Source organism: Psittacula echo, assembly GCF_963264785.1.
Source record: "Psittacula echo genome assembly, chromosome: 1".
Classification (NCBI taxonomy): domain Eukaryota; kingdom Metazoa; phylum Chordata; class Aves; order Psittaciformes; family Psittacidae; genus Psittacula; species Psittacula echo.
The window spans coordinates 136,793,116-136,819,540 of record NC_137735.1 but is presented as its reverse complement, the minus strand read 5'-3'; the positions used below and the strand labels follow the sequence as shown (position 1 = coordinate 136,819,540).

At 42.6% G+C, this 26,425-nt stretch overlaps 3 protein-coding genes across 9 annotated transcripts in view; 2 read left to right on the top strand and 1 right to left on the bottom strand.

Moving 5' to 3' along the window:
- ATXN7L1 (ataxin 7 like 1) overlaps positions 1–2,796 on the top strand; it is a 115,883-nt gene extending 113,087 nt beyond the window's left edge. For all 7 annotated transcript variants that reach the window (XM_080638867.1, XM_080638866.1, XM_080638868.1 and 4 more), the window contains one exon: positions 1,891–2,796. In XM_080638867.1, coding sequence (XP_080494993.1) covers positions 1,891–1,932 — 42 coding nt within the window. In that variant the 3' untranslated portion in view covers positions 1,933–2,796. The remainder of the gene's footprint in view (positions 1–1,890) is intronic.
- A 4,598-nt stretch (positions 2,797–7,394) lies between these two features.
- On the top strand, positions 7,395–13,335 carry EFCAB10 (EF-hand calcium binding domain 10). Its single transcript, XM_080614776.1, has 4 exons — positions 7,395–11,954; positions 12,084–12,248; positions 12,485–12,569; positions 13,016–13,335. Exons 1-4 carry the CDS (start codon positions 11,855–11,857, stop codon positions 13,050–13,052), a joined length of 387 nt encoding a protein of 128 aa, XP_080470902.1. The 5' UTR covers positions 7,395–11,854; the 3' UTR covers positions 13,053–13,335.
- A 428-nt stretch (positions 13,336–13,763) lies between these two features.
- RINT1 (RAD50 interactor 1) lies at positions 13,764–25,626 on the bottom strand. The gene is made up of 15 exons (XM_080625982.1): positions 25,298–25,626; positions 24,645–24,842; positions 24,054–24,249; positions 23,652–23,893; positions 23,326–23,499; positions 23,099–23,248; positions 21,914–22,070; positions 20,327–20,437; positions 19,908–20,133; positions 18,691–18,828; positions 18,019–18,218; positions 16,238–16,452; positions 15,400–15,580; positions 15,196–15,314; positions 13,764–13,990 (listed from the first exon to the last, which is right to left on the bottom strand). The coding sequence occupies exons 2-15, from the start codon at positions 24,650–24,652 to the stop codon at positions 13,777–13,779; spliced, it is 2,331 nt and encodes a 776-aa protein (XP_080482108.1). The 5' UTR covers positions 24,653–24,842; positions 25,298–25,626; the 3' UTR covers positions 13,764–13,776.
- Positions 25,627–26,425: the final 799 nt, after the last annotated feature.

The following is a 26,425-nucleotide window of genomic DNA, read 5'->3' as shown; positions in this document are numbered from 1 at the left end:
TGGCAAGTTTCTTCATACTTCTAGGGACTGGCATTTTCCTGTGTGAGACACTGTCATCCACCTGCCAGTAACAACCATGGGGTAAAGCTGTTCCAAAGCGCAAAGCTGCTTTTGCTTTAACCTCCTGCTCCAGTGTTAGTATAAAATAGATGCTAGAGGAGGAGCAGAGCTTGTCGGGATCAGTTGCCTACATCCCGTGGGGAAAACCTAACAGTACAAAACATTCATTTTGTGGCAGCCTTCTGTAAACAGAGGCTATTGCTGAGCTCTTCAGCTGCCTGTTTCTGCAACTTTATCAAAAATAGAAGTGTTCACTTGGTTGAAGCCCCACAAGCTCCTTATTGTTCAGATGATGTTTCTGTCAGTGTGGTAGCTGAATATGGAGCACAGAATACAAATACAAAAAACATTCAGAGGTATTAAGTGTTATTAAACTTTTTTTTAACTCTAACACAGGATTTTAGTATTTGGAACCATGAATAATGATTGCCTATCCAATAAATGCTTGTCACTGTCAAAACAAACCTGAGCTGCTTTGTTGACAGCTTTCATCTCCAATCTAGCAACTGAATAGACTCAAAATAAAACTTCAGTCTAAAAGCGTGCTATAATATTTCTTTATAAAAGGCATTACTAATTAGGTAACAATAAGAGGATCTGCAAGTAAATGCTGTGTCAGTAAATACATTACTGGAGGAACATGAGCTCTCTTGTTTTAATGTTCGTGTTATAACCATGCTAATCAGGGAGTCCAAGCGAAGTGAGGTGTGTAGGCAGAGACAATCTCTGCTATATGCTGGGGTTCAGAGTTGGAAAATCAAGCAGGTTTTCATGAATACAAGTCAGAACAACAGACTTTTAACAATGCAGTTGAGGTAGAATTGCAGGTGTCAAGCTAAATGTGCTTATAGAGCAGTTACTGGCCTGCCTCCACTGTGCTGCCTGGTCAGGCAACCTGCTGGGGTTGTCTGCTGGCGCATAGGAGGAGTAAGAAGAGAAATTGTTGTCCCTTAAGAGAAGGGAGAGGGGTCCTTAATTCCACGTGGGGTTGAGTGACTGGGTGAGATTGAGGATTTGGGAAGTTGCAGAAGGCTGTCAACCCAGCCTCATTCAGACGTGGTCCTGGCTGTTCTCTCCCATCATGTTAAACTCGGTCAGGTTAAACTCAGGCAAATTGTTCTCAATTCATGTTTAATTTGAATGTTGCTGCATCAGTTTGAGACCTGAACAGGGGCTTGTATACAGAAAAGCATGGCTGGTTTTCCAACTGTTGTTGCTTAAAGTAAAAAAGATACTACTTTTCCCTACAAAAACTACTTGGTTTTTAACAAACATTAAGGGAATAGTAGTTTTATGGTCAACTTATTTGTGCCTGTTAATGCAAATTTTCACAAGCTTGTTTTCTCCAGTTTTTACCCTTGTTCTAGGTTTGTAACTAATCAAGGGTTTTTGTCTTCATAGTGCCTGAATGTGTTAACACTTCAAGACCTCAGTATGTGGTGTTTTTTAAATACTGAGTAACTAGATCATTGTATTAAGGGAGGTGACAAGGTGTATGCTGTGTGGGGATTCCTTTTGCATGGAAACATGCTGTGTAGAGGAAAAGATTCTTCAGAGTTGTCTGTTTAATCGCTCCTCTTTATGTGTAATGATACACCAAGTTAATGAACATGAGATTCACCAAAGCTTACTAAAAGCAGACAGTCCCAAAAGGAAATACGCTGTTTATTCAAAGCAGTTCCTTTCCTTAAATGTAATCAGTAAACAGGGAGGGAATTCAGTTCAGAGACCTGAAATACATTCCTGCTCTGAGTTGTGTCAGATGTTATTAAGTTTTCTGTGCTGGAAGACATTCTGTGATTTTGAACCTGGCTCTGGTTTCTCTTCTAGAAGACGTCAAACCGGACTGGTAGAATAAGGACTCTTCCATGACAAGGAAAAGGAACCAGCCTATAATCTCTAGCTCTCAGCAGCCCTACGCCACAGGGTTTTTCTTTTCTATGTCCTGCAGATGGATTTAACCTTTTATGAATTTGTGGTTTTAAAGAGAATTAAATTTACAGACAACTGTAATAGTGATTTGTTTAGTTTTTCACTTGTATTTGCCACTGATCTGTGCGTTCTGCTTGGTTATGTTTCATGCCTTTTAAAGCTGTTAGCGTTGCAATGCTCCCTTTGTTTCCTTACCAGAACACAACGGACATTCCAAAAAACAAAAGAAATCCAGATCATGATTTGAAGTAATTTAAAGGATCTCCAAATGTTTTCATGAAATAAAAATTACAGTAATTCTGTATTTAAGCTTGTCCTATGGATAAAAATGGAGTGCATTTCTTAGTAACTTGCAAACAGCTGGGGCACTGCAACTTTAGGGACTAATCCTGACTGGTGCTCTGTACCTACAGCATTTAATAATTTCAATGGGAATTCTAAGTGTTCAGCCTCTTCCAGGATCAGGCTCTTAAGGAACCTCCACTTCAATCAATGCAGAGCGGATTTTTGCACCAAACTGTAGTTAATGTTATCAGGGGCCCAACGTGTAACATCCCCGTATCCCGGCGGATTTGTAGACCCTCAAGATCATGGCGCTTGATAACTTCAGTGAACAGTTTGGGTTTGCAAGGGCAGGAGTTGAGCAGATTGGCTTGCATTAATGGAATTGCACTGACAGTGTTTCTTATAGGATTACTGAATAATTTTTTTAATAAAAGATAGATTTTTTTAATCAGGAAGCCAGTACTGGAACAATAGAACAGAGCAGTTAATTTTCCTTTCTACAGTGTTAAAAGTGCACTTATACGCTGGTTTATTTACATCTTGGGGGGGGGGGGGAAGTCGAGAGACTGCAAATAGGGAGATTATTACTACTTTCTTTTTTAAAAAAAGAAAGCTTAAGGCAAATTTTAAGGCTAAAAAAGTTGAAGCAATTATAAACAAGGTCGGACCCTTTGAAAAAAGTTTAGAAATATTCTTAAAGTAAATTTTTATAGTGTTAATTTTGTAATAATTTATGTTTTGCTATACTTCAGAGCTAACTGACCGCCATAGTTTCAGAAACAGTATGAAACTTAGGAAAGTTGAAGCAATGTTTATATTTTTAAGATGTTCTTTGAATTATGTTTTTATTGTACATTTCTTCAGACTGAAAAAGAAAATGTGTACATATCTTGGTTATTTTTGCACAATTTTTGTCTCGTTCAGTTGTAGGAGCAGTGCTGTGTGGATTATTTTCTTTCTTTCCTTTAATTTATTTTGAGTTATGAAACTGCAGGAGTTTAAAAATCTCAGTCACAAAGTCATCCTCTGTAATCAATGAACTGCTATTTCTAGTCGTTGAGGGAAAACAGTGGTTGTGAGAGTCAGTGGTTGCTTCTGAGAAATAATGCTAATCAATGACTGAAGGAGCGATTTTGTAGTTTTTAGGAAGCTTTAGCTCTATCCATGCGTCTTTTAATTGGAAAGCTGGAAAATGGAGCCTGTCCTTTGAATGCTGCTTAAATGTTTTTTCAACTGGCTTACACCTGACAGCATTTCAGGAGACTTAAGTGTGAAGTAAAACCCCACGGTGTTCCTTCATCATCAGAGAGTCATTATTTAATTCTGTGGATCAAAAATTTCAGCCTGAAAAGTGAAATGGAAGTAAACATTGGGAAAAAAATCTGGAGACAAACTGGACCAGCCTATAATGCATTCTTAGCGTAGCATTCACTTGGTAGTTCTTTTTCTTCCCCATTTGCCTGAAAATCGTGTGATTTGTTTCCAGCAATAGAGGCTCAGAAGCTTTGGTTGTTACACATTCGCAATGCATAGGCCCGTCAGCCATAAAAAGCGACTTGGATAACTTGTATGCCTTCTTTTGTATCGATGTAACAATTGTACATAGTGCTGATCGACCTTTGTAGAGAATAGTTTATACAGCATATTCTATTATTGCTGATTCTCAGTGAACTATTGTTTTAAAAAAAAGAAGAAAAAAAGAAATTTTTCTATTTACACCTTATATTTTGTTATGCTGTTGACCCATGGCACTTTAACAAAACTCTGTGGGTTTTGCATAGCTGGTCAGTCATGGGATATATTAAATAACTGTTGTTGCACAGAAATGAATTTGCACCTGCTATATTGTGCTTTCCTACTACAGATTTTAGAACCTTTTCCAGAAGACTTTTGAAGAAAGCATGTCCAATCATTCTAAGATTTAAAAAAATGCCATAACTTGTACAGCCAATTTCTTTTCTACAATCCATATTTTGTAACACTAAGTATTTTCATTCTTTGTCCTGCACCTTTATGTATTAGCAGTATCAAATAGAATTCATTCCATGCTTGTGATAATTGTAAGCAGAATAAATGTCTAAAGTAGGTGTAAATAGTAAATTCTATGGCTTACAGTTTAAAAGAGGAAAACCAGAACAAACGTATCTGATTGATACTGCCATGGTTCAGCACCGGGCCTGGAGATATTCTCTAGTGAGCGATTGTATTTTTTTGGTTTTTGCTTTCTTTTTTTTTTCTTTTTTTCTTTTTTCTTTTTTTTTTTTTTTTTTTTTTTTTTGTAACATGGCTTTGTAAATAAAATAATTTATATGTTTGTAAGAAACAGACGCGTTTGTCATTATTCGTCTGTGCAGAGTGACAATGGTAGGTATCATATGCTGAAATACACTGTGCCGATAGGCAGCACTGAGAACTTAACTGGTAGCACAAAGATCTGCCCAGCTCAGTACAAGGCTGAATTGCTCTGGATTATTTCTGGCGTTCCTGCCTCCAATATGTCTGTATTTACATGCTAGGATATGGATGACGATCAGCTGCTGAGGGCTTTGCACTGATAAATCATTTTTCAGTTCCTTTGCTTAGCTGAATGCATTTTCTCATTCCTTATCAGTGGTAGATGAACTTGGCTGCAGCCGCTAGAGTTAGGAATTCTCACTTCAGTGGGCAGTACAGATGTAATCCCAGGCTTTTTATCATTGTTGATACTGAAAATGCAACTTTTATCTAGGCATTAAGATTCCTGTTCTGTGTAAAGCCTGTTCCAATTACAGATCAATGAGACTCAAATTATCCATTGGCTTGTCAGCTCTGCAGAGGGGACTGCAGTTCTTTCTCTTGCAGCAAACCTCTCCTGCAAGTCTGGGGAAGATGCAGAGTTCCATGTTCCTGCAGGGAAGATGCTCACAATTAAGGTATGATCTGTTATAAAATCAGTACATTTGGACTGCAAGCTGCATTTTTGTATGCATACACTGAGAACTGGCAGGGGAGGTGGAAAGTAGAGCCTGCAGTACAGGGAACAGTCTTCAGAGGAGGAAACTTTACCATCTAGGTAAAGCTTTTTGTGTGATGCCTTGCATGTTCTGATGCCTGTCACAAAAGCTAATCCTGAACTTCCTCTTTACTGTCCAATCTGTGCCTTGGTCTGTGCTGCCTATAGTTGGAAAACTTTTTTTTTTTGTTAATATTGAGTTTATCTTTTCCAGTACAGAAAACCCCAACATCCTGGAGCAACAGCAGATACTGAAGTTACATCTGATAGAGTGGTCCCATGAAGAGTGACATTCTGTTTGTAAGCTGCTTTGCTATTTCTAGCAGCCAACAGAAATTAAAGCAACAGCTAAGACAATGGAATAGTGCAGCTGTGAGTTATGAGTTGCTTGTCCATGGCCAGCAAAGGCCGAAGACCACTGAAATTGTTTTCCAAATAGGAATCTGAGTAATTCTTTAGCACTTGCAGGTTTGTTAGAATGATTCACAAGCTGTTCTCTATTTGGAGTTGGTTTCCCCCACCCTTTTTTGGTTATACAAGTATTTTGCTTGTAGCAGTACTCTTTACTCTTTTGCTTGTATTATCCAACATGCCCTAAATGCCACCAGTTTCAGAGGGAAGCAGAACACACTGTAACTTTTTATTCGTTGCACTCTAGGTTTTGTGCTTCTGGTTTTACCACAGAACTATTTATTTTAGCAGAAAATCATTGCTGTGTGCACCCAGTATCTGTTTTACTCTTCCAAATCTGTCAGGATTCACAACTGGAAGAAATGCCAAATACTGATGCCAGAAATATTTGGAGGCGATTCATGCAACGGATTCAGATTTCAGAACACAAGAATGTTTATTTCATGCAAATTTTTATGCTGGTTTGCTCCTTTAGTACCTTGTAAGAGCTAATACTCGTAACAAGTACAGACCTCTTTTAAGACGTACTTTCTGATGTAAAAGAAAGACAAAGCTGTTATAATTCAGCAGCAGGTCCCTGTTTGCCTGTTGATTGGAGAATCCGTGGTAGATGGTATGGATGCTCTCATTCTCATTTGTAATGCATCACAAGTGACAAGGGCTGGATTCTTCTGTGTGTGGTTTTCGGTTGTTTATGGCTGACCTGCAGAGATACTGAGATCTGGTCTGTCATCTGCTCTCCCCACAGAAGGGAGAAGGGAAGCTTTAGGGAAGCTTCCCCTGTTTAGAGAGGAGCTTGCCAAAAATAACAGGATGCAGGAGAACTTGATTTGTGGGTGAGACACCAGTAGGGATTTGAGATGATGCACAACACTCAGCTGTCCCTTTGCAGACTTCCCAAGCCTGAAAGATGAAATTGAACCTGGGTTTGATTAACTTGGAGCAGTTACTGATGGGGTTTATGTAACACCACAGGAGACGAGTTTTTCAGAGCAGTTGCCTAGCATGAACAAAGTGTATTGACGGAATGCTACAGGTGTAAAGGCCCGTTGGTGTAACTACAGTGAATGGCCACGATGAACTCATGAGCTAAACCCTGCAAGTCCCGTGTCTGTCAGCTGATTTCCAGCCTGAGCTCTGCTGAGGAGGCAGAGGAGGAAGTGGTGACAGGGTAAGTAACCATCACTGCAGAACAGGCACCATCATCCCTTCCCAGTGGCAAACTTAGTTCTGATTTGGAGAGCTGTGTCATGGATAAGCAGACAGGTCACTGGGAAAGGATCACTCAGGCCCAGCCTTCTAGCCTTTCCCACTTATTTGTATATATATATATTCCCCTTATTGTATATATACAATATAGAGGCCTGTTGCCATAGTTCTGAAGGTACTCTGTGCAGCCTATGCAAGAAACTTCCCCTTCTGATCAGAGCCACTCTTAAATTGCAACTATTTGCTTTCCTTTTCCTTTATTTTTGACCATATAATCGGGGGGGGGGAGGGGTTGTCGTGTGTTTGGGGGCTTTTTGGTTGGTTGGTGGGGGGGGTGTTTATCAGGGTTTTTTTAAACTTGCCTTGAGTTACTCCTTCCTTGCTAGTTCTCTTTAGGCATTGTGTTCGGACCACAAAGCCTGAGCAGTAATACCAGTACACTGGGCTTGCTGCTTCATTACCAAGGAGACACCAAAGAGGTGCAGAAAGCTGGTTTTCACTCATGCTATTTTGCAGAGACTTCCAAGACCTGCAGCTTCACCCTGAGCGTGGATGCTTCTGAAGAGAAACATTCAAATGCTCCATTTGTGCTCCTTAACCTAGACCAAGCCAAGTGCATGTTTGCAATCAATGCGGACATCGGGAAGTGCTCCAAGACCTCTTGCTGGTAACTGCTTTTACCCGGCACTGACTGAAGTGCTACCATTAAAAAAGACGTGTGGAGTTATGATCAAAAACAGGAAAAGGCTGAGGCTACTGATCAGTAACATGAGCCTTTAGAGACACATAACCCACACTTACTTTTGCTTCCTAACTGCATGCCCAGCCTTTCTATTCACAGTGTCTCTCTTTGGACTGGGGGTGGTCAGAGAAACGAAGGCGATGGAGATGGATCTCTGATCACCACCACCCTGTGTGGTGTGAACTCGCTCTACAGACACTGCTAGAATAAAAGTATCTGTGATTTTAGCAGCTATAGGCTCAGAGCCACATTCAAACAAAATTGCTGTGTATCTCAAAGAATGAAGGCTCCTGCAAAGCAACTTCTTATTCCTTTGCCTTCAGCAAGAGTCCCACCATGGTTCTAGGGTAAAAATTCCTTGAGTTTTCAGTCAACTGGGAAGTGGCTGGTTCTGTAAGAACTACATCTCCTGATGCTAAACTAGCATTTTTGTAACCTCTGACTCAGAAACAGTAACTGGAAGGACTTTTCTACTTCCTGATATTTCATTTTTCCCATGTATGATTTTTGGTGGCAGGTTTAATCTTTATTTTGCAGTTGACTGAAGAAAAAAGAAAAAGCCACTCACAACTTTGCCGTATGACTGCAGGCTCTTGCTCTTGTGGGCTGGGCTGGCACCACAGCGGAGGCACAAGTGATCCAGGCTACCTCTGTAGTACACCAAGGACAGCTTCTTGACAGAAGTGCTGCACAAGCTGAGTGGGGCTCTGCTAGACATGCTGCTCACACGTGAGGAAGGGCGGGCTGGGAACACTGACACTGGTGGCAGCCTTGGCAGCAGTGACTGAGAGAAAGCAAAGCTGAAGGTTCTGAGGGAAGTGAGGAAGTTGAATCGTGACCCTGGGATTCAGGGGAGCAAACATTGTCTCCTGCAGACATTTTGTTGGCAGAATCCCACAGAAGACTGCCCTAAAGGGCCCAAGGAAGCCAGCTGAAGCACAAGAATAGTCCATTCCAACATGCAGGAAGTTGAGCAGACATGGGAGAAGGTCAGCATGGCTGAATAGGGAACCCCTGACTGACATCAAATCCGAAAGGCAAGTATACAGACAGTGGAAGCAGGGGTGGGCTGCACTGGAGGAGTACAGAAATGCTGCCTAGGCATGCTGGAGCAGAACTAGGAAAGCCAAAGCTCAGCTGGAGCTGGAATTAGTGAGGGATGTGAAGGACACTCTGTACCTTGACGTGGAAGGAAGGCAAAGAAAAATGTGTGCCAAGTGACAAAGGACATGGAAACAACTGAGGTACCACTTGGTGCTGCCTTTGCTTCAGGCTTTAACTGGAAAGGTCTGTGCTCAGATCCTTGGCAGAGGCTAGGGACTGAGGTGCTACCCACATAAGAGGAAGCCTGAGCGAAGGACTACTTACCCTGGATCCACACCAATCTGTGGGGAAAGCTGGGCTTGATTGAAGGCTGCAGGCTGCTATCACTGCAAGGCTGCAATCACCCTTGAAAGAGCACAGGGAACAAGGTTTCTAAGGACTGGGAAAAGGCAAAGGCAATGCCCATTTTCAAGACAGACCCAGGGAGCTACAGGCTGCTCAACCCAACCTCAATCCCAGGCGCATTATGGAACAAACACTCCTAGAAGCCATTTCCAAACAACGTGGATTTACCAAGAGAAAGCTATGTCTGACCAACCTGCTGGCCGCCAGTGATGAAATGACTGGCTCCAGGTACTGATCAGAGAGCAGTGAGTGGTGTTCGCTTTGACCTTATCAAGGCTTTGGCACCATCTGCTTTTGTATTCTTACAGTAAATTGGAGAGATATGGATCCACGGCATGGACTATGAGGTGGGTGGAAAATCAGCTCCACAGCAGAGCCTGGAGGGCTGAGGTGAGCTCTTTGAAGTCCAGGTGGTTGGTTGTTACCAGTAACATGCCTCAGGGGTTAATACTGGGCCAGATAATGCTGACAGGTTTCACTGCCACCCTGGATGCTGGGATGGATTGCTAACTCATGGGTAACAACAGATAGGGGGTAGGGTGGTGATTGATACAGTAGGGGCAGGGCTGTCCTTCAGGAAGCTCAACAGGCTGGAAAATGGGGCTGACAGGAACCTCACTGTGTTCATCAGAGACAAATGCAGCGTCGTACACCCAGGTGGGAGGCACAGCCCCTTGTCACCAAGGGACTGCAGGAAGAAGGGCTGGTGGATGAGCTGAACATGAGTCAGAAAGGGGCCCCTCACTGTGCTGGCACCACAGCCTCACACAGCAGTGAGGACGTGGGCAGCAGTCAAAGAAACTCATTGTCACCTGCTGCTCCTATCCCTTGTGAGCCTGCACCTGCACAACCGAGGCCAATTTGGGCCCCCGTGATGTGCACACATGATGCAGCTCACTGGAGTGAGGCTGGGGAGTGATACCAACATGATCAGGAGCTGAAGCATACAATATATAAGGATATGCTTAAGAACGTTAAGGAGGGGAGGGGGGTCTGAGTGCTGTCTTCAGCTACAAGATGGGTGATTGTAGAAAAGATGGAGCCAGATGTGGATAATAAATACACGGTTCATTACCAGAACATTTTTCAAGGAAATAAATTGGGCTTTCTTAGTGAAGCAGATTTTTTTAAAAATACTCTTTCTAGTTGTAAATTAAATTGGGGTTTGCTCTTAGTGATTCTTTTGAACCATTCCTCAGAGGAACATACCTCAGTCTGCAATTCCTGTGTTTATTCATAGAATTCCAGCCTTCAACATATGTATTTCATACTGGTTATCTTTGTTGACCACTAAAGGAGAAACTTCCTCTGCCAGATGCTGTTTTCCCTGTCCCAAAAACTGCCTCCCTACCTTTCTCTCCAGTCTTTCACTTGCTTCTTCCTTTCCTGTCTCTCTTCCCACTCTTAGGTTCCCAATTTCTTCGAAGTATTTACCATGTCTCTGTTCCTCCTCTCTGCCCAGCTCAAGCTTTACTTTCTTCTCCACACTTCAATCTGCACTTTCTCCATCACTCTTTAGGACAAAACTTTTGCAAATCCTGTTGAAAGGCATAGAAAAGGCAAGTGCAGGGATGGGTGCAATACCTATGAATTGCGTTCCTTGGGACAAGCAGGTTTCCATCACTGCCAGGTGGCTGTCAAGAGAGGTAAGTTACGAACCTACAGTTCCTCCAGCACTCATTAAGGCTGGAAGCAGTTAATCAGTTTAAAACACTACAGGGCATAGCAGAGCGTGGCTGCGCAGTCTCTGCAGTGTTGGATGCTGCCTTTCTCCCACACTTTCTCTAAGGAATCAAAAAAGGTGAATTCTATTAATGTCTTGTGGTATTTTAGTTTTGGCAAATAGTTCAACACACGTAGTGCCAGACTTTTCACAGGAATGCCGCTTTTCTTTGCTATATGCTCATTTATCATTGTCTATTTTCATTTGGTGGCAGATGGTGATGCCTTTGTGGAGTTGCTTGATTTATTTTTTTAGTGGGATACGATTATCTTTCTCCTACGCACACGGGGTAGCACCACAAAAGGTTCTTTGGTGTCTCTTCATCAGGCTGTGCTGCAACTCTCAATAATGACTGTTAAATGTAACCTTTGTCAGTTGCTAGTGAGTGGTTTTGCGTTACCACACCAGCGGTCATGACGGGGCTTGGAGCAACCTGCTCCAGTGGGAGGTGCCCCTGCCCGTGGCAGGGGTTGGGACTGGACGAGCTTTAAGGTCGCAGCCCAAACCGTTCTATGATTCTACGGTTCTATGACTTCACTGAGCACGCACAATCACTAGGTGGCAGCTGAGCATTTCGCTGTCCTCCCGCATGTGCTGGGATTCACCAAGCCCACCCTTGGCAAGGGAGCCCGGGCAGGGGTCGGTGGAAGCGGAGGGTGTAGCGTGCATCACCGCCTGCGGCGGGAAATGCGGCTGAAGGCGACAGACTTGCATGAACGTTAAAACCAACAGCGTGCGATTCCCTTTGCCTGTGCAGTAACGCGGCTGCGGCGCACACCGGTGACGCGCTGGGAGCGGTGCTTTGCTGTCCTGGTGCTGACTTGTGCGCGAGTTAAGTTTCTGCTTCCCACCCTCTGGAGCGGGGCTGTGCAGTCAGCAACGCTCAGTGACACAGGGCCTCGCCTCACGCCCCGCGAGCCGAGCCGCAGCTCCGGCTCCTGGTTGCCCGTTCCTCCGTGTGCGATGGGCTCCGGCTACCGCCCGCCCTCGCCTCACCTCAGGCAGCCCGAGGCGGGGCGGGCTCACGGCCGCGGTGTCCCAGCAACGCGGCATGGCGGCGGGCGAGCAGCAGGGCCGCGACTACCTGCAGCGGCACCGGATCCCCGAGCTGCTGCACCGCCTCAGCGCGCTGGTGCTCTACCACAGGCCCGGTGGGCGCCGCGGGGCAGGGCGGCTGCAGAGCCCTCGGGAACGGCGGCGGGAGGATGCGGGAGGGGGCTCGAGGCCTTCAGGCGGCGGCTGAGGGCCGTGTGTCGGTGCGCGATGTTGGTTCTTTGCAGACAGACCACGCGAGTTCCTGATCCAGGCGCTAGAAAAGGTGAAGGCCGGGCGGCGAGCCGAGGGCGAGTACCCGAACCTCATGGGCGAGGACAACGTGGTCGCCATGTTCGGCTTGCTGGATGTGGTGGGACAAGGCCACATAACGGCAGCGCAGCACAGGGAAGGCGCGTACCAAATAACTATGTCTGTCTGCACTGCATTATTAACACCGTTTCAAAGCTATGCACAGGTTTATTTTACATGTATCTGCACATCTGTGTATGTGCAACCTGAAGCCTGAAGGTTAGGAAAGTTACGTATTTTTAAGTTACCTGATTACCTTTTATTATACCTAGGTCACTTCAAGCTGTTAGGCAAGTCTTTGAGGTTAATTTAGGAAATTCTCTTTCCTTAACTCTAGCTCTTAAAACTTTGGGACTGACCACTGAGGATCTACAGATTGAAGACGATGCGATTATCACACTGGATGTATTCACACAGGAAGTGTAAGTTTAACTGAAAGGGCTCCTCTGGGTGGGGGATATGCACAGGGGATAATTTACTGAGATTCATTTTCATAAAACTATGTAATTAAAGGACTTGTGTTGCAAGGATTAAAGGGGTCAGTAAGTGATCAACCTCACTTGGGCTTCTGTGACCCAAACCTTGCAGTTTCCTCAACGCAGACCTCTCACTCCCCTGCCCCTCAGGTCAGACAGACGCCATCAGGTGTCCCAGGGGGTCAAATCCTGCTTTAGAAATGTGAAACAGTAAAGCAGCAATGCAGAGGTGGTACCACAGCTGTAGGTGAAACAAGCTGAGTTACAATGATGTCTCATGCCAAGGCATGGTTCTAGGGGCAATTTCTTGGTAACTGTCGCAATCTCTGAAAGGAATTGAACTAATAATCCTCAGTATTACGTGACTAAAATTCCCTTTTTTTCTGTCTTAGGAAGAAAAGGATGCTGGAGAGCTGGGCTGTGCATTAGCTTCAGTCTGCTACATGTATTAAAAAAGGCATCGTGCTCAATTCTTTCCTGGTTTGGCAGCAGTGGAGAGCTGATTTAAGCAGTACTCTCTTTTTCTCACCCTGCTCTGTCAGAGCAACCACCTGAAAAGGACCAATGGCAAGAACTTGTTCATGATTGTCACCTCGTGGAAGGGTGGCATTTGAGAAATGCTTTTCTTAATACACCACCATATTTATGTGATTTTTTTGGAGAAACTTGTAAAAAAAATAATTAGGATGAATAAAGACAACCCATTGACATAGTCTCTTGTTCCTACCTTCTCTGTTCAAGTTTATACACATTTTAATACAGAACACCCATTACACCTGAGCTGTAGAGATGTAAAACATCTGTGTTCAAGTGAAGGTTAATCAGTTCACAGGGAAGAGTCACCCACATCATTCATCCACAAGTGTATTTACAGCACACACACTGGCAGGACAAACATACTCCTTCAAGATGAAGCCCGTTTTAGCTTATAAATGCACTGGCAGAGTGGCTGTAGAAAAGATCTGTACAGTTGGAAACCAAGGCAATTCCATTCTGAAGTGTTTTTAAAGGTGAATACAACAAGGCATGAGATGAAACCAGTCACTCAGCATACAGCATTTTAAAAACAGGAAGCATATTACAACATACTTGTTTTGCTTTTGTTTGAAATAAGCCATGTAGACCAAGCTCTTAACCATTGCTGAAGAAGTCTTTATTTACCTGTGTTTGGCCAACTAGCTCTCAAGTTGAGAAGAATCTCAACATCTTGTTGTGCTAATTTGTAAACTCCAAGTTCATTTAGTGCTGCTGTTGCAGAGGGCTGATTTGGCTTGAATGTCTCATTGTCTGCAGCCGACTGCAGTACATCCTTCAGAAGCAAGGCAGAACCAACATTCAGGTTCAGGATAATGCAAGCTTCTTTTATGCTAGAGAAAAAAAAAAGTTGCATGGATTAATACAAGAAGCACCCATGAAATACACTTTATTCCGTGCACACAGTGATTAACAAAAATATCCCCATGGACTTCTGAAAAGGCTCAAAAGTACTGAAGTGAAAAGTACAGCTTAGATCAAGGCAAACAGTGCACTCGTTCACACCGTCTAAGCCTTTTCCCTTAAGTATGTGTATTTCCTAAGCATCAGTGTTTTGCCTCCCAATTCTCTGCATGGCTTTTGACTCTTTTTTCCACCAGCATTACAAATAGAGAATAGAATTTACCACTTAACCTGTCTACCTTTCCCTATCTGCGTTTTCCCCTAAGATAATTAGCACCTTCTTACTCAGTGTATTTTAAGAGCACAGTTTAACAGACAGTTGCTGGAATCTGAACATTTTCCCTAATTAATACCATCAGGGAGCAAACAGATCCCCTGTCTTTGTCACATTGTTTCTAATCTAAATGTGACAGAGCCGTGTGTCCATTGTGCATTACTTTTTATGGCTCCTTTGTGCATCTGTTTCCTCTTATGCTGGGAGTAGTATGTACCAACTACCTTTATAAAGGTGATGTGCTCAAGAAAGACTTAAACCTGAAGATGCTATGTCAATGTTCCAATTAAAAATGCCAATATGAAATCTTTGCCTTCCAAGTGTTAAAGACTGAATGCCATGCTCCATACTGATTTGAAAACACTAAGATTTCTGCCCCAGTTAGCCCAGAAGCTTAGTACTGGACTCTCTAAAAGACTGAGTGCTATTTAAAAATTATTATCCACGAAGAAGGCAGCTGCTTCTCATCAATGAAAGCAACTAGACTGCTATGCAATTCCGAGCAGGACCATAGTTTAAAGTAGTCTTTCTTCTACCAATAAAGTTTAGTGTTGTAATTACATCTTCGAGGAGTTTCTTGGGCCCCAGTTTCAGAAGTCTGTGATATTTATATTCCTTCCATAAGTTAATTTATCTAGACATCCTAACTGCACAGAATAGCACATGCCACAGCCCGCTGCTGCCTGAGTACATGGCACAGAATCAAAACCTTCCTGGTTGTAAATACCAGAAGCCCAAATGATCCACACATTTTAAGTATGGATCAAATCTAACTGAAAAAATCTTGGTAATACATAGAATGTGTATTCATCTGCACATTCACTTTTGAAATACCAACGGATCAGAAGTTTGCCTACTTACTGCTTGAAGTAGTTTTCTGGCCTCTTGCAGTAGTGTGAAAATAAAGGGAACAGATTCCTACTCATGTCAAACTGGAGCTGGGCTGCTCCTCCTTCATTAAAATGATTTGCCATAATTATCTGCAAACAGAGAGGTGCATCCACTGTTTAAAGCTGTCACTGACACCCACCTGCACTGCAGAGCTCATGTTTTGCTGATACCTACTTCCTGATAGATGTATGTATCCACTTTCTCCGCAAGCATTTGCCAGAAAACCTTGAACAGTGAGTGGCAGAGCTGCTGTTCCAGTTGCAGTAAGCGGTCTCGCAGGGTCAGCAACATTGGGCAAGCTGTGCTCGACAGGGACATCACTGCTTGCTCTGCTTGAGATGGCAAAGACAACCACCTGCAAGAAATCATCACACTCCAGTTATTACAATGAAATTATTCATATTACAACAGCTGAAGGCAAAATTGTCCTTTAAAAAAAATCTTTCCTACCTACAGTGGTTCAGATTTCTCCTTTCCCATTTCAAATCTAACAGTAATCACAGTCTACTGCTACGTTGAAATTTCATTTAGTATTAAACTCGTGCTGGAGTTATCAATCTCTGAACATGCCATTCACAGAAAACCCCATCTAATCTAGAAAATCATGGAGGATTTGCATGCCTTTTATGAAGTACTTCAGAAATCCTACTCCAGAGCAAATATTCAAGAAGCCCTGTGAGTCTGGGAAAACAAAACAGTTATTACAGGCCTCTTTGTACTTAACTCTTTAGTACTACTACAAAGAAAGTAATTCTTGTCCAAACTAGAGGGATCCAGAATGCTTCCCAGGGTATTTAAGCTAATGCACCTACTAACTGTGGAACTACTTGAGAAAACACAACATTAAAATAAAGTAAGTGTTAACGAGAAACTTTACCAAACTTGCTCCCCTGTACCATTCCTACTCAGGAAAATAACTGTGCCTGTTACCTACTCCTGCCTTTATTTACCTTGGTATTTTTAACAGGAAATAATACTGTAATATGGGAAGAGAGTAAACAGATGGAATCACCTCTCTTTTTTGTACAGCTTCGCAGCATCTTTGACCTCTCTGAAGACATGATCTACCTGGCGAGTCAGCATGTCGTGCTTCAGGCGTTCCAGGAGGTTAATCATCTCATCAAAGACAGAGCTCTCCATTGAAGCCAGCTGCCCTAGCTGGAGCTTACTGACAGCACTGCTTTCCATGTGAACCTCCAGCTCGGCCTGCTGGAGCTGCAAGAAGAACTAGAGAAACAAAGCCAGGTCTGAATACCTCAGAAAATAATCCTACCATTGGAACTTTCCATTGGTACTTTAATAGACACAGCTCTAGAAAACACTTTCTGACGCATTTATAAACTTAAAAGCCTAAAGATTTTAAAAACACTTTCTTATCTTTTCCCTTGGCCCTGATTTAGTGAAAAACAAACTATGGTGGTTTAATCCTAGTGGTTTGTCCTAGTGGAATTGATACGAGTTTCAGGTACAACAGCCAATAGGTAATGGGAATAGATCTAAAGAAATACTAAAAAGATATTTTGAGATTGACAGCAGAATGCTTTTAAAAAAAAAGCAACCAATTTTGTCCTTTTCAATGTTTGCAAAAGTAAGCTAGAAGCTTTAATTGTAATTTGTTTTAGAAATAATAATTCATTAAATCCTAAATTTGCTGGGCTGACAACAGCAAGAAATCAGAATTTATTGTGACATTGTGGTAACAACACTATGGGCTGGTAACTTCTTGGGTTTGCTTTTAAGCAGATCAAGACACTTAGGTAGACACAGCTGTACAACATGAAGGCTGCTGTCCTGCCAGGTCAAGATTATCCACTGCTAGAGCCAAAGCTGCCTCTGAAGACAAAAAGAATTTGGAAGCTGCCATCTTGTGTTGCACAACACCTATTTTTACACACATTGTGTAACAGGAGTTTTTGGCCTTTTGTACCCATAACCATAGAAAAGCTGAAATGCGACAGCATGGCCATGCTGCCACCAGGCTATTATCATAGAATCCCAGAACAGTTTGGGTTGGAAGGGACCTTAAAGTTCATCCAGTTCCAACGCCTTGCCAGGGGCAGAGACACCTTCCACTAGACCAGGTTGCTCCAAGCCTCGTCCAGCCTGGCCTTGAACACTGCGAGGGATGGGGCAGCCACAGCTTCTCTGGGCAACCTTTCCAGTGCCTCACCACCCTCACGGGGAAGAGTTTCTTCCTAACATCTAATCGAAATCTAACCTAAATCTAAATTCTGTCAGCTTAAAGCTATTCCCCTGGTCCTACCACTACATGCCTTTGTGAAAAGAAATCCCTCGCCAGATTTCTTGTAGCAAAATAACCAGTTATCAGCAAGTGACTTTTTTGAGCAGCACCTGTAACGTGTTGCAAGGCAGATCCCCACGCTGGATCCATTTAAGCTAACCTGCCACAGGAATGGTTCAAGCATCGTGCATAGGCTGCTGCACACACCTCAGCATCAATACTTTTAATACTGGTCAGAGATCTCCGAAGTCAACTCACTATTTTTTCACAATAGAAAGCATGTAAAGGAGATTACGTCTATTGTCTGTTCAGATTATTCCATTCACCAGGCTTTCTTTGCAATTCCCTAGAAAGTCTGTAATTAATGCAGCTTAGATCTGTCTTTATTTATACATCTTTTACTAAATCTGAATGTGTATCTCATTCTGTTTTTGCAGTAATGAATTCTTCTGAATACACTTGGAGAAACAGTGCTGAAAATAAAACATCTGTTGTGAAACAAACATCCAAAGTCCATTTTTTTAATTTTTCCAAGTAAAACAATTACTCACTACATTGTCAGCCCAGTCTGCCAACACTGTTGCTATATAGTTAACAGCATTGAGGATCGCACAGTATCGGAATCCTAAGGAAGCTCTAGTCTCTTCCTTCATCACTTGAGTTAATCGTATCCTGAAATCATCGACTAACTCCTTCTGTAGGCCCAGGAACTGCAGTTTCCTGGAAGCTGTTGGAAGGTTCTTATACCTGTCTGGAAAGACATTAATAAAATGTTTTTAAGTTTTCCAACAGTGAATAAAAGCTTTTCAAAAAGAAACATTCAAAACGAAACTTCCTTGCTCTTATGTTCTGTTCCAAGGAAGCAGACGTTACTGACTGGCTTCTAAATTGTCACAGAGTCAAAAGGAATAGTAGAATTTTTTGATAACTGCATTGTAACAAATTACATTCTCTCAAGTATAAACCAGTTTTAATATGCTGATAACTTAACAATATGTTTTATATTTATTTAGTAAACGTGTCAAAAGGTGAAGATTGTTCATACATGAGTGATTGGCCAAACTACAGGATGAACAGGAAAGTTTCTAGCAAATTACAAAGATCACAACTTCGCAACATTATTTGGTGACTACTGTTCACAGTGGATATCTCTGAGGTCTGTCAGCTAAAGGGTTTTTACTGTTCATTACAACGAACAGCAATGCTCACAGATTAGTAATTACCTGTTATAACTAACAGCAGTGTCATAAAAGTTTCGGCACAGTCTGGGACTTTCATTTCATCTACATCAGTGATGTCTTTGTACTGTGATACCCATGCAGCCTCTGATGAAAGCATGGAGTCCATTTTCTGAAGTGCAACTGAGATGGACACAAAACTTGTCAATTGTTAAAGTCTTTAAAGAAAAACATTAAACAAACAACAACAACAACCAAAAAGAAAAAAATCTAACACATCCCCCTCCCCTCTAAAATGTACAAACATTTATATTATCTCCAGTAAGCTGAATTCTACATTTTGGGGTTGTAAAAGTTACTGACAACTGGCTTCCTACAAACCAGCTTCAATGTATCTGTATTTGCAGTGCTGTTAACAGCTACATTGCAGTTGACTGGAGGGGGTTGTTTGGGTTTTTTTAATAGCTGGCTTGCTCCTTTCCAATATATTTCCTCTTAATTTCTCAAAACGTAATACCCTTTCCCTATTTCAATTTAAAGTCCAATCTCACATAAATACAATGTTTGTCTAAAACTAAGTTTCCTGGATTCCATACAGCTTAGGGGCAAGAGCCCCACAACCAGAGAAGCACTATTAGAATCTAACCAATTTTTAATCAAAAATCATAGAATGGTTTGGGTTGGAAGGAACCTTACAGATCATCCTGCTCCAACCCCCGTGACATGGGCAGGTACACCTGCCACTAGACCAGATTGCTCCAAGCCCTGCCCAACCTGGCCTTGAACACTGCCTGGATAGGGTAGCCACAGCTTCTCTGGGCAACTTGTGCCAGGGCCTCACCATCATCATTGTGAAGAGTTTCTTCCTAATATCAAACCTAAATCTCCCTTCTGTCAGTTTATAGCCATTCCCCTGGTCCTATCACTACTTGTTCTTACAATAGACATGATTTACACATAATAGTATCTGTTTTCTTCTTCAAATAAAATTGGAGGATCTGTGCTCATGACAGTAGACCTAGACATATGACCCAAGTGTATGCTTTTAATGCTGAAAAGCCAAAAGATAAGAACTAAAATTCTGACTTTTCTCATCAAACCTTGTTATTTTTAGGACACTATCACAGAGTACAAAAATACACATCTTATGTAGCAGCTCTGTCCAAGTGACTTATCCTATTTGAGAAGGCTGTTTGTATAAGCAAACACATACTTTCTGATTGTGCAATATAAAAGCCAACAAAATCCACTGCAAATCTTACATTTTTTTTCCACTGTTAGCCACCTTTGGAAGCAGGATTCTTCTGACAGAATATGCATGCAACTGGGAAAGCTGCTGAGATAACCATGAACGCTGTATAGCTCTCTCTCAAATAGAAGTACCTCATCAACAAGGTGACAGAAGAGTGTATCGTCATACAACAGGCACGGAATATCCGCAGCCAGCTTCTCCAAAATCAGCATTACCAGAGCACGAGAGAATTCAAGCTTTTGAAATAAACAAGTGAATAAAATGTCAGAGATAGGAAGTATTGACATGTGCAAACATGTACATAAACTACTACTGGACTGAGTGAAGTCTTGCCACATACTCAGTGAAAGCAGTGAAGTGGGCTCACACAAGCATCTGTCACAAGCTGACTTACCCTTTTATACATATAGAACCCATGGAAGTGCTCACCCCAGCATTCACTGAAGATCCTGCTTTGTCCAGAATTGGCTGGATCTTGTCATCAAGGAACTTCGCATGATTTCCAATCCACATGAGTACTTGTGTTAAATACCACTCAGGCTAATTAAAAAAACCCAGAAAATAAATTATTAAATGCATCCAAACAACATTTATTCAAGTTACACTAATATATATTAAGACAAACTTATAAAAATACTAGTCTCTTCTCCTGCCTTCTCTTGATCTCAGATCACACAAACCTTTCACTGTGGTTTTTTCAGCTTTGATTTTCCATAAAAGTTGCATCAGAGATGTATTTCTGGATGTGAATTGCTTTAAATGAACCAATTATTCTGTTTCTTCTCAAGCAAAAGCTCCAATTTTTTTATCTATCTCCCTCTTCTCTACTGCTTTCTTACCCATAAGGTCCTCTTTTCTGCTTCATATATTGCCTCCTGTGCTTCTTTTGTCTTTATTTCTTGGCACAGTGAGAAGGATGCACTTCTGAGAGAAGTCTTCCCAGTAGCTCTGTTCTTACTGTCGTTGTACCCAACCTCAACCCCACCTTCCCTCTGGAAGCAGGGAATCCATCAACTTCTCATTTCACATTTTAATGCCTTTAAGCTTTTTCAGTTTCCACATCTTAAGATTCAGTCTGCAGTTTTTAATGACCTGATCTGACACTCGATCATCTGTAAACTTTCCTTCACAAAGTTTTTAGAAAAATGGCTGTTCACCTGATGTTCTTCATTTTTTGAACATCATTTTCCCATTTGCTTATGAAACAATTTTGGTCATGTCTAAAAAAAACCTCTCCCCCACTAATATACGTAACATTATTTGAAACAGGACTGTAGTACCAACTATGAAGACTGCAAATATATTTACATTTACCAAAGACTGTTAACACAAGTTGTATAGTCTTGTATAGTCAGTACAACTGAACAGGTCTCAGACTCTGCTCCTGATGTATTACTGCAGCATTAATGCATTGAAACCTGTTCCAGTGATAGCTCTCAGATTAAAATCCTCAGTCTTTGACAATAATTCATACAAAAAGTGAGTAAATTTCCAAATGGTAAACTGGACATCTCTTGTTGTACGTCAATTAAAATAAATGTAACCCAGGAAACTAACTATGTATCAGTGCTTTTAGACTAACCACATTTTATATACCAACAGGAGAATCCACCATCTTCAGTTACATGAAGGCAGCTAAACACAGTGCCAAGAATCAAAGCCCCAGCTTTTTACAGCCTTTGAGTGCAAAATGGTTTGCAAGGAGACAGAAGAAATGATTCAGAACTTCTGAAGTGCTAGGAGTCAGTCTAAGGGTGTCATAACACTTTCTAAAGGATCTGGGCAAGGGGGAAATATCACCTGGCCCAGAGAAAACACTTGTGACTCTGAAAGGCCTCTCTAGGCTATCGTGGTATCTGCCCATGCTTATGTAGGCACAAGAACTGCACAGGTTTGAAGAGCCTTAATTTCAGGAAGGAAAGTATTAAAGCTACACAGTGTAAACACAGCAATCTAGCTGTTGCTTAAACAAGCAATTTAAAAAAGCCCAAACAGTCAAACTGCTTTCTCCCATACCTTGTTTAAAACATTGGTTTGTTTATTTCCGGTGAAATGATACTTAAATCTTTTCTGAAGAGGATTCAGCATGATCTGTATTGGAAGGATTATTGGTGGCGATGGGGGCAAAGAGTACTTTTCTGGCAGCTGTTTAGGTTTGGTTAACAGTTCATCTCTAAGTTTGACAGTCAAGGATGAATTAAAACGTTTTAATTCTCCCAACATCATCATTTTGATAAAATTGGTTTATAAAAATGAACATTTCTTAGTTCTACCTCATTGCATAATACTGCCTTCAGCCAATCAGTACAATTCCTCAGATATGAGGGATACTCAAAATAAACACAGAAAACCACCACTATCAGTATCAAACACAGAGGCTGTCCAACAGACATGTTTATTCATACTTGTTAAAGAAGAATAAAAGACTCACAAGACTAATAAATTCAATACATGATTTCCCATTTTCATGTAACTTGTTTAAGGGACCCAGTGTGTGAGATCAAAATTGTTATCAGCTCAGGGTTTGTGCAGAATGGCCTTGTATCTTCCCACTCCAGGATAAAAAAGTCACAATCACTCCAGGAAAAATTGTTTGGTTGAGCTTTGGCCATGCTTTACTTAATTCACAAAATAATGGAACTGAAGGAGCAGCAGTGCCTCCTGATTAACCTCAAAGGCAGAGTCCTGGCACTGCACAAGGAAAAAAAACCCTTTTCTAGTCTCCCCTTTTTGTAGTCTCCTTCTGAGACATGCATCTTTAGCTTTCCCTCTTTTCCTTCTGGGATGGGACATATTGAAGTAATTAAGACTGATTTCAAATAAAGCTAAGAAAAGCATTTATTGTGTAAAATAAAACATACACCACCTTTTTTTTTTTTTCCATTAACATGGATAACCTTACTGAAGCATGTAAGGCCTGATCCTCACCAAACCTGAGCTGTCAGCTACCAGGAGATCACTGCATTTGATGACTTGGAGGTACAATGTTGCTACTACCAGACAGGACAACTTTGGCACCTATCACTTTCTAAGCAAACAAACAAACAAACAGAAAACATTCTAACATTAATAACAAAGTAACATAATTCAATTATCTTTTGTTTTTAGGGAGAACAAACTTAAATAATCCTCCTTGAGAACATCCATATCTCAACGTTTATTATCCTTGACAAAATACACCACAGCTACTTAAAAGGATACGAGGTTTGCAATTTCAGAAGCTGACAAAACAGCATCTCCAGGTTGTTGTACACATCAGGAGCACTGGCTGTGGCAGGAAGACCAAATGCCTGAGACTGTGGTGGCCCCACAAAGGGCCAGGAAAGCTGAGTTAGGACCTCTTCAAAGTCACTGCAACACCAGATAAGCCCTTTAACACAGACTTACAGCACAAGGCAAAAACAAGGGAGTGACAGTGCATCTCCTACCTTGACAGCTTGTCCTTCAGAATTTTATGCCAGAATTTAACAGTGGATCTCATAAAAGCAAGCAGGTGAGAACAAGATGACTCCTGAAGTTTAATATCCAGTTCTGCCATGAATGCGAGAGTACTGGCTGCCTCTGGAACATTGTTGGTCATCAGGTATTGCTGAATGCTATCACTATAAAATACAAGAAAATCAAGGCCGAAAATTCATTAAAGGTTAACAGAAAATAATCATTTATATGTTGAAAAATTAAACTTTCTCAAATCTATAACATTTTAATGATGGACAAGCTAGTCTCAGAACACACAAGTACTCAGAAACTTCACCTCAGCTCTTCTATTCGTGAAATCCATTTAAGATAGGCCAAGTGTCGTTCAATCTCTTCCACTTGACTAATCAGTACATGGAGCTCTTCCATCCAGGGCTGAGCTTTCTCTAAGTGGCTATTGATTGACTCAGATAGAAGGGTTTCTTCCTCTAGAAGCCGACTCAGAGACTTTTTAGAATCTTCCGCATTCTTCAAGGCATTCTGAATTCTTTTAGGGACTTCTGATGAAACTGTAAGGACCTACATTCACAGAGAAGCGTTGTGTCTCACACAGAAACACTGCACTATGTACAGTAGTACCATTTCAGATATTAATACGATGCTTTAAGGTAGTTAAATTATTTAACCAGTAATAGACCATATACAGAAGGGCAAGCAGGGAGGGAAGAATGATGCTTACCTGTTCTTCTAACTGCTTTTTATTCTCAGATAGCTTATCAATAAGGTTGTCTAGCTTCTTCAGAGAATCATAGTCATTTCCAACTTCTCTTTCCACAAATTCAGAAACATAGAATGGGATATCACAGTGATCTAGATCTCTAGTGACTTCTTTCTTTCCAACAGCAATGGTTGCCATGTCTTCATTCTCTGCAACACTGATCATACAATTTCTAATTGGTTACCACTAAGACAACACAAACAACTATTCATCTACTGAGGACATGAACTCCATGAAGAGCTGGGCACTTCGATGCAAACTGAAACTTAAATAAGTCAGTCAAGAAATATCCTGGACAATTTGCTGGCCTAAGTCTCAGCTGAGGTATGATAAAATCTTGCTTACACATCCAAATGGCGATTTATCGTACATTAGCCATTGAAGACAAACATGCCTGTTAATTTCTTCCTTCCCCTAAAGTGTGCATTTTACTGAAAACAGTACAAGATATGTAGAGTTTCTACATATGCAATATAAAGAACTTGAGGAAAAAATACTGGAAAAAGGTTATTTTTGTAAAATACAAAGGAAGATGACAACATTATTCTTTACCTTTTCATAGTTTAGGATGTTCCAGAGATATCAGCTGATCACTGACGTATTACTAGCAAAGTATCCATTCAGGTTTTACAACGATTTGTAAAGCAAAAGCATCACTGAAATACACTGTGTGGGTTTTCTTACAAGTAACAGAAGAGGCCCATGCGAACCCACAGCTTTGGCAGCATCCAGGGAAAACCAGGCCTGAAACTGAGAGTACATGTATTGAGAAATTGAAAGCATGTACAGTGAAACAAACACCTAACTATGAGTGCTTGGCATGTTCAGTCTTAACTTCCAAAACAGTATTTAAAAATTAAATGTATACACTTGTACTTTATCTGCTACAAACGTTAATTAAGCAAAAACTCCTATTAAACAAACAGTGAAGTGTGAGAAAACAGTACAGCTGACGAGCCAAAGCTGGAGAAGCAATAGAGCACCAGCAAGAACAGACAGGGAGACCGAGTTAGAAGTGAATAAAGAATACAGAGCAGTAAAAGGCACTATGCTGTTTGCAGCAATGAAAACAACACCGCGGAATATTGCTGAGCCTGCGGTGCTCTCTTCTTACTGGAGGAAAGGGTGAGGATACAGGAGGAGAGGGACAGGACACGGAGCATTCTCCAGCCACCTCCCGCTCAAGCACGCAGCCCTACACCCACCTTCGCCAGGGGCCTGTCCTTCCCCAGGCGCTCCGGCAGGCTCCGCGGGCCCGGGGCGCCCCTACTGCGCACAGCCCGGGCAGAGCGACCGAGCAGCCCCTTCCCCGCCAGCGGTTCAGTCAGCGCTTCTGCCCCCTGCTGTGAACGCCGGCCCCCGGGGCAGCGCTTGCCCTCCCCGGCTGGATACCGGAGCTCGGTGTGCCGGGCCCGCAGGCCGCTCCCCGCGGTGCTCTCGCCCGCTGTCGCTGCTGCGCTGGCAGCCCCGGATCCGACCCTGCCTCGTCCCCTCAGCGCCACGCACACCCCCGCTGCAGCCCCGCCCCCGCCGCGTCAGCAGCCCCCAGCCGCGAGGGGTGAGGGTCACGTGAGAGCAGAGCCGCCTGGGGGCGGGACGCAGGGCGCACGCGCGCTGACACTCCCCTCTCTCCCCTCCAATCCACGTGTCCCGGGTGCGGCGCCCCGGCAGTGATGGCTGCGCTCTGCCCGCAGTGCGCATGTGGGGTGAAGCAGAGGCCTGAGGCGCCGCTGCCCTGACGGCACTCTGGCGGCCGCGCTGTGGGCAAGGCTCGGCCGGGCGGGGCCCGGCTCGGGGACAGAAGCAGCTGGTGCTGTTCTCGTGTGGAACGCGCGGCCCCGGAGGCTGCGGAGCCTTCGCCGCTTCGTGCCGCCCAAGGCACATCCCCTCCTGAAGGCCCACGAAGCAGGCAGCCGAGCAGCAGCGACCGGCTGTTGTGGACGCGGCTTCAGCAACACGAGTGTGGCTTGGTGTAGGAAGAAGCTGAAAATACAATGTCTTCTTTCAGAACAGTTTTATAATATATAGGGCTTTTGCCCGTGAGAAGCCCAGCTCATTCCCTGCCAGCAACAGACAGACGAGATGTGTAAAGAAAGGAGTTACAGGCAGACAATTAAGACTTCTGTCTTAATTTATTTTCAGGACCTGTTCTCTGACAGGTAAAACAGAGCTGGAAAATACACGCAAGTATTTTCCCAAGGAAAAGGACTAGTTAAAACAGCTGTACATCTTTACAGCACATACAAAGCCTTGCTAAGAATCCTCTACTGCACCAGTGCAAATGCTGCCAGCAAAACCTCCTGTGATACAAACGTTAATTGATACGTTAATTT